General features: G+C 29.1%; 1 protein-coding gene across 1 annotated transcript; it reads right to left on the bottom strand.

The window, feature by feature from the left end:
• Positions 1-566: 566 nt before the first annotated feature.
• On the bottom strand, positions 567-8461 carry LOC132745510 (sushi domain-containing protein 2-like; the record flags this gene model as incomplete). Its single annotated transcript, XM_060734460.1, has 8 exons — positions 8398-8461; positions 5298-5499; positions 4588-4778; positions 3252-3345; positions 2705-2786; positions 1952-2179; positions 1353-1530; positions 567-835 (listed from the first exon to the last, which is right to left on the bottom strand). Coding segments are annotated over exons 1-8 (1308 nt in total), but the record flags the coding sequence as incomplete, so codon positions are not given.
• Positions 8462-8804: the final 343 nt, after the last annotated feature.

Here is an 8804-nt window from a genome sequence, read left to right as displayed (position 1 = left end):
TATTAAATTCATTCTGATAGATAATGTTTATTCGGCTTTCTCGACTGACTCATTGCTATTGAAAGCCTAACATAGAAAATCTTAATGTACATGGCAATATAAAACAAATTTTAACCATTGTTTTTGATAGCACGATATCATCCCCTAACCTGTTATCGTAATTTTATCAATATATAAAGATATAGTTAAAAGATATGCAATTACTAGTACCAACTTATAAAATAGTTATAAACAAATACGTTTACCTACAACACAACAGGTATTCCTTTAATATTAACAAACAAATACTTTCTACACTCCCTTCTTTCGTATTAAGTAAATACGTTATTTTTGTTGTTGCTTTTTTCACGATTTCTGCTAAGTATTTAAATGAATCGGTTAAAAAGATGTGCATGAAAATTCAAAAACACATTTTTGGTGTTTCCGAACTTGGAAGTAAAAGAAAACTATAAATACATTTTAAGAAATATAATAATCACTAAATAAAACTTTCAAATTTGAAGAGATGTAAATTTTGAGAAATAAATATTACGAAGAATTTCCCATTTGAAACGTGTTGAATTTGCCTCATGCATCACATCTAATCCACGGTTATAATTCCCTGTTCTTGCAATGGCAAGAAGGCACTGATTATTGGGCTCATTGTTCCAATAATTTCTACACGTTATGTTGAAAAGTGAAATATTTTCTGCTCTAAAATCTTTGAACAATGCCGTCAGGTTGCCAAGTTTGTCTTCAAGGAACTCTGGTCGTGAATGATGTTTGTTATAAACTGTAAAATTTCCGCCAGTCTCTTTATACATGAAAACACTCTCCGACTCACTCCGTAATGACCCTAGCAATAAATACACATAAACATGTGATTTTATACACAATTAGGTTGTTTAAATCTCTTCTAAACGTCTAATCACATTCAATATTAGAAATATAAAATACCTCTTATCAAAAATGCCCATAACTGATACAAATATCTCACAAAAATCGTTAGATGAATGTACATTAATGTTTTGGGGATAATACGTAACATACATACCGATACATGTTGTAAAATACGAACTTTCGAAAATAGAGTATGTTCTAATCGAGCAAAGTAAACAATATCTGCTAGATATTAAAAATTATGTTTCCATTAATAAAATATAAACAAACAAACATGTTTATAAAATCCTTGGTAACAAATAAAGTTCAGATGTTAATTATTTGAAATATAGATATAAATATACTGTACATGCACACTCTACTGTTGAAAAGTGTTAGTAACCTTTTGAAGAGTAGATAAATTGTATGTGCATTAATATATTTACAATATCTAATAATAATAATCAAATTTACAATAATCTGATACAACGTACATGATTCGCCAAAGTGAAAGAATGATAATGCAGGTGCATTTTCAGAAACTTTTGAGTTGTTTCTCGCAATGTAGAAACCATCTTCCCGATGTCCTGCTAGGCCTGTAATGTTTGTTATATTTGCCTTTGAGTCTCTCATGATCTGTATACTCAGAAAATTGTCAGTCCCAAACACCAGCTTTGATTAACACACAGAAAAGGAAATAAAACGCACAAGTAAAAATGTTTCATTGAAACACAAGACAAGCTTTGATACAAATGTAATTGGACAATCCTTTTTTTAACATTAGAACGAAACAAAAACACCAATCATTTCATTTACTGGAACTAGTTAGAATGATGTCATTAGAGTAAGCATGACCCCAAAATCTGTATAATGTAGTCACTTTAACCATCTGACAATTACCTTCTATTATTATTTTTATTCTTATCTCTGATGATTAAACAAATCCCGCAAATAAGCTTAATTTTAGACGTTTTATAACAAATTGTTTTGTATTTATAATATTCAATATGCTTATTTTAAAATCAAACAAACAAAAAAAAAAACGCAACAAAATCAAACAAAAATCTCTTTAAATATTAACTGATGCAAATACCTGTTTGATATAAGATTTGAAACCACAGTTTTGTATAGTTATTTTACCACCACCAGCTAACACAAAACAATTAGGCCTTTGAGGATGATTTTCGCAAAGATAAGGTCGTCCGTGTCCTAACATTGATGATGCGTTACAATTGCTGTTATATGAACCATTCCGAAAATATCTGATATCATCAGCTTCCCGATCATAATGGAGCTCTATTTGCTCGTCTGACGTTTTATCCTAAATATAGACATACAATATACATATTGATTTTGTAAATGCTTCTTAACTTCACACAACCTTGACTATGTAAGTCTACACCTGTGGATGCATATAAAACTATAATATTTTCGTTTCATCTTGTTCAAAAAAGACAAAAGTGCACCATACTATCTAATTAAGCATTATTATACGGTCTCTTTAAAATAATACATTCCAAATGTAAAGAATGTTTTACCATATGATATGTCTTAGAAATATTTAGAAAGGTTAGCATAAAAAATTATATATGGTTGAGATTTGAAAGTTTGATATGTCTAGATATTGTTGCTAAAGATTTATAACTTGCCATAAATTGGTATTTTAAATGTAAGATAAACTGAGTGCGCATGCCAAACAATATATTGCAATATATTTTAATTCAATTTATTCTCTACCTGTATGCATAATAATTGAGGAAATTTTCAGGTGAATGTAAGTTTCACAATAGAAATAAGCCTTTAAATAAGATAAATGGCTTTGTTGAAAACTCAAGATTACACTTACAAGCAATGCAAAGGCAGAAAAATATGTCGAATCTTTGTTTCCCTTCACAACATATTCTGTTCGAGCTTGTATTTCAAAGTTCCTGAAGTAGCCAGATATTATATGTCATTGTGGAAATTCTATAGCCTTGTGCAAATGCAAATAAGTCGATAAAAAATGCATGCTACGACTATGTTAAATGCTAGTAAATCATACATTAAAATTGCGCTGGAAATCACTTATTTAATGTTGTAATGTAAAATTAACCTTTACATGCTTAAAACATATGTTTAAACACACTGTAAAGTGTGATGTAGACATTGTGGAAACAATGAAAAAAGTAGCAAAGGTAGATGATAAAAGATTTTAGTTTGTAAGTATTAATATATCTACCTAAACTTTCTAAATAAACATATGATTTGGATGTTATAAGATTAAAGATTTTTATTCTCACACGTAGGTCAAATATGTGTTTGTCACAGTTTTAAAAGAATTTCCCAAACGTTTATTTGAAAATATCTGTTTTGATTTTAATTATCTCTGAATGAATTAAACTACATGTACTTACTTCCCGTCTGTCAGAAATACATATTCACCATGACCATTAAAATCATATTTTCCTCCATCTATTGTTTGTATGACAGGATCTCCTGATGACATTGCTGCCATAATATTATTTTAAATAAAATGAATTCATAAATAATTGTATTAATCGTTAAACTACATATCGATACCATATCTTCTCCACATTTGTTAGCCATTAAATGTATAGACTTCAGAGGTCTGCATAAGAATGCAATAGCTAATGAGATCTTTTTTATCAGGTTCTTATCACCTTAAAATAGATATGTTAGTGTTGATGACTGATTAAGTTTTGTTCTGATAAAAAAACAAGTTCTCTCGTCATTTTAACCCAAATTAAAACAATTGATAAATAAATGCAGCAATTTTCATCATTTTGAAGAGCAGTAAAAGAAATACGTAAGGAAATTATGTCAGACTTTCATCGGCTATGCGACTGTTGCGCAAACATTTCAGTAACGAACACAGATATTAAATTACTTTTGTAAGCCATATTTAGGTCTGTTATATATATTGCAAATATAAAGCCTGGGGAACAATTAAATGTGAATTAACTGATTCTGTCGCTAAGTTCAATAAAGTCATATTTGTAATAAGAATTTACTTTCAATGCCAATGAATGAAAAAAAAAAGAACAAAATACACGAACTACATGAAGGACTAACAAAGACGCTATAGACTTTGTCTGGATTCTCTTGTCGTTAATTGCTTGAAAGCTGCACGCCTCCAGATGAGCAAAAATACTTTGACAAAGTCAACCCTGAGAAGAATGTACTTAGATTTCAGGTAAGGTATAAGGATTCAAAATTCTAGTAAAACTTTACATGTTAAATGCGAATAATGACCGAATTTATCAGTATGTATAACTTTATTTTTACTGCGTTACTAACGCAGTAAGGGCTATTTTTTGCATATTTTGCCATCTTTATAGTAATTTACATAGGTTGTAAGTGCCATTGATAATGTGTAAATTACATTCTTTTGGTAACTTGACAATATTATAATATAAAAAGATATATTTTGATACTGTACATGCAAATTACACATTTTATTTTTATCAAAATTATTATTAATCAGAGTGCATAAATTACTTTAAATTGATCTGAATATTTAAAAATAAACGAATTGTAAACAAAACAAAAAAAAACAAAAAACAAAACAATTCGTATCTTTTTATAAAAGCAATTTAAATTACAATGAAAATGATAAGAATTCAAACAATTGCCTTTTTCAATTACACGCGTTTTCGAGTTTCCGAATGTAAGATGTTTTTGAAATGCAATAATTTTGAATGCATTGTTTTACATAAAGAAAAAACTTACACACAACAGGTGGAACGTATGTACTACAATCATCAGGTTTATTTATTTGATAGAATGATTCACAAGATTCTTTAAATGCATCTGATCCATTTCCACAACACATGTCGTGAGCTCGTTCAATGTACCCTTCATTAGATTCTAGAAGAAGATATCCTGCCCCGGGACCATCAATTAGAAGCTGACCATTTTCACTACAGATTAGACAAATGCCATAAATGTCTCAACATCATATAATTTATCGTTGTGTACAACCATTATTAAATATGTAAAAATCTTAAAAAAAACGACTTCTGTTTTGACCTTTCAAAAGTCGATTTTTCATCAATAATGTTTTTATTTTGGTTATAAAAAGCTCATAATGCTGCAATTTCTTTGTATAATCAGTATAAGCAGTAAAAATCTATAATAAAAAAATTCCGACATGCTATATGGCCGTGTATTAACAGATGTTTGCAATTTGCCACTTGCTTTGTTGTCCGGGTTTTATAGGCTAATATATATTAATACTGTGTCATATAGCATTTTAATACATTTCTTACATTTTTAAATATATCAGAATAGGTTTCTTTTCTAAATTTTCTAAATCTCTGACACGTACCTTCACATACAGTCATAAAATTACAGAAATTTGAGCACAAATGATCCTAACATCATATTTCCTTGGATATTAATGCTTACTTTCGTTTTGAATAATATGGTCGATAACTTACCTGTAGCAGCACATTTGCTTGATACCGTCCGTAAAGAACCACTGGTTATAGCAGTTATTAACCTTTTCAAACGTTTCATCAATTGCAATAATTTGTTCTATGCAGGGACATGGTTCTGCTGTAGCATGGCCAGAAGAGATGAGATCTCGAATAACTATATCAGCTGCAAAACCTTGACATGAAAGTTTATCTTCATCGGCAACTGGAGAAAAAGAAACATGCGACGAATATAAAATATGATTAAAAATAGCATTAGATCTTTTAAATTAGATATATATATATATATGTAAAATGTTCACTCTTTGCACACTAGTTTACACTTGGCATACAACTATACCGTCATATGCCAATGGAATACATGATATTCATATGTTTTATTTGTTTTTCTATGTAACGTTAAAGCCACGCTGAGATCATAAGTTTCAGCGACTTTGTTCTCTGACGATTGTTAAGAACACTTATATATTTTTCCACATAAGACTTGATTATGAATAAATCGCATAATTTACTATTAAATGACACGATTTATTTGCTAGTCTTCAATTAAATGGACAAAAAATGATATACTGTAAATCAGCTTAACACTTGTGGAGACACTGTTTGAATATTTTGCTTTGTTGCGAAGCATTTTTATTTACCTTTCGTTTATCAAATGGTAATAAAATGTTTTCTAAACTCCGTTTGCATACTGTACTGTACATCTGTCTGTTTTCATTTTATACGGGTATTCAATATTTGGGAACCAGGCCTAAATTAGCCCTGCGTAAACAAAACTTATCTACGTCTAAATTGATATCATAATTTTTATTTCTTTTGACCCGATTAGTATAGTGCTATGCGGACGTAGATATAAAAACTTTAATAACAAATTTCTGTATTTTGTTAGTTGAATAAGTATATCATTTGTAATTGTTTCGTTCACGTAATAAAATACACGTTGATTAAAAATACGGATTCAATAGGAAGCTTTAAAAGCTTTTCTAAATACTCTTTAGCTTATTTTGTTGACAAGGCATTAAATGCATCGATCTCCTTACACAATCTAACCATAAAAATGACATACCACGTTTTACTTCACCAAAAGATAAATCGTGTGTATAAGTGGATAAACGTCAATCTTATGACGACGTTGTTAACCAATTTGTCAAGATTGTGATGGACTTGACTGTCTGAATCTGTCTGAAGTACTAAACTGTATGAAACTTTAAGGTTTATATCAAAGATCTCAAAGAAAGTGCTCCAATATTTATACTTTGCATATTTAAAGTTTATATGTTTAGTTTATTTTAAATGTTGTTTTAACTCTGTGTTGAGACACGCATTTCCATATAAAAGAGTATCTCAATATTTCTATTTTTCTATCAGTCGATTTGAATAGTGTTTTGCGGAAGTAGATTTGGTCCTCTTTTTATAATACAAAATACTGTCTAAAACTTTAACGTTTATGTAAATGCTCAAATAAAGGACTTAATTGTTACACTTTGTTATTTTAGCGTTTATATGTTGTGAAATCGGGATCTTCTAAATTAACGTGTAAAGCATTATGATTAACCAATACAAGCGTGTCAACACTCACGGTGTCAGGTTCTTGGCACTGTTATTAGTTAGAACGGGAACTAGTTCTCCTCTTTTATTTCCAAATTCTTATTCGTCAAGAAAGCCATTTATTTTGCCCTTCTCAAGAAACATGTTGCACGGCTGTGTCGTTTCATGTTTACGTTTTAAGCCATTGTACGATTGCGATAAACATCGCTTGTTATAGAATAGTAACATTTTAAACTGGAGAGGCCTCTTTTTTGGCACTTGTAAATATCATTTCAAATCTATTGCATTCATTTATATGATAACTTTTCTTTGATTATTTTTTTATTTTTAAATATCATTATTAACTGTAATCAACTTAGAATAAAATAAAATAATAATTTGTTATCTTGATCTTATACCTATTTATTGTTACAAAGCTTAATTATATGCGAGTAATGAAGATGTTTAATATTATTGAATTAATATTTGTATATATTTTTATCACGTATTGTTATTCAATTTTATGACCTGAAATATTTTATCCAATAACAAATTCCTGTGGTTACTAATGGACATATTGACACAACCAAATCAATATCCTATTTCCTTCACATTCCATATTTGTGTTATTAACTACCATGCCACGCCAAATCAAATCAATTCAGTAATGATAAAAATGACATTCCAATGTTGACTGTAGTTTTTATCATTTTGAAGGTTTCCTGATAAATTAAAATTTCTAACATTTTTTAATGTAACTGATTTTCTGCCCATCTCTATTGATAACCCAAAAGGTCGACTTCCATTGTTTGATAGCATTTTCATCGAAAAACTACAACGTGCATATATTTATAAAAAATCCCAAAAAGTTTTGATAAGAGCACATAAGCCTCTCTTATATGAATTTTATTATGTTACCTTAAAATCATGTACTGCTCTGTTTTATATGGAAAATATGACAACCATTCAAAGTCGATTTTACTTTACATATTTATTCATTATTGTTTCATAAATAAATACGTTTAATGACATCTTGCTGCATTAATGCTGTTGTTAAATGGTCTTGGTGTTTTATGATTTAAAAAGGGTATATTTTAAATTTATATTTATGTTATATTTTTCTGGTGCTTCTGGATCATTGATGCCAGCACTATTAAATGTTGAGAATTGAGTATCGCTCAAGCCGGTGCTAGGGGGGCGTAAGGGATGTTGCACTTATTCATTATCCCTCATGTACAGACTCAATCAATCAAGTCTGCAATTCTTATGTAATTTTGTTGTGATCACTTTGTTTCCAGATTTTTATTGAAAGAAATATTGCTAGGTATGGGACATGACAAATTTTTGACTTTTAAGTACCTGTAAAGAAAAAACGGGAATAAAAATTTTCAGCGACGGCTTCTATGACACATGTGTGATAACAAACACCCTAGCTACCAATACACAATTCACCTTTCCTAAAACATGTGAGTCAAGCATGACGTTTTTAATTTACATGTTTTTTAATGTGTTTAATTTAATTCTGGAAGCGAAGACACATATCTGATTATTTTATTATGCCTTTGTACAAAACTACGAGTAATAGCATGATTAGACATATCAAAATTGCCGTCTGACTTCCAGTTCATAAATGACGTCATGCTGCATGACTTGAAACTTGAATGTGGAAAAAACATGAAAAAACCATATGTATACATCATAGCATGTGAAACAAACGCAAATCTATTTTTGTAGCATATTTTATATTTAAATATCAATACAAATATTATTATTGTGAAATTATTAATCAATGACGTGTTAGTTTAAGAGTGAATAAACGTAACATTTAGCTTAAATTCTAATAATAATAATAATAATAATAATAATAATAATAATAATAGTTATAATATTAAAAATTATACAACTCCGTTTTTACACATATCATATCGATAAGATGATTGTGTTAACTAAACGATTATTAAGTTTAATGATTTAAAGAGTTTG

Source organism: Ruditapes philippinarum, unplaced genomic scaffold (assembly GCF_026571515.1).
Source record: "Ruditapes philippinarum isolate M1 unplaced genomic scaffold, ASM2657151v2 ctg7853_1_1_1_1, whole genome shotgun sequence".
Lineage (NCBI taxonomy): Eukaryota > Metazoa > Mollusca > Bivalvia > Venerida > Veneridae > Ruditapes > Ruditapes philippinarum.
The sequence above is the reverse complement of the archived record's forward strand: the minus strand, read 5'-3'. Positions and strand labels throughout refer to the sequence as shown.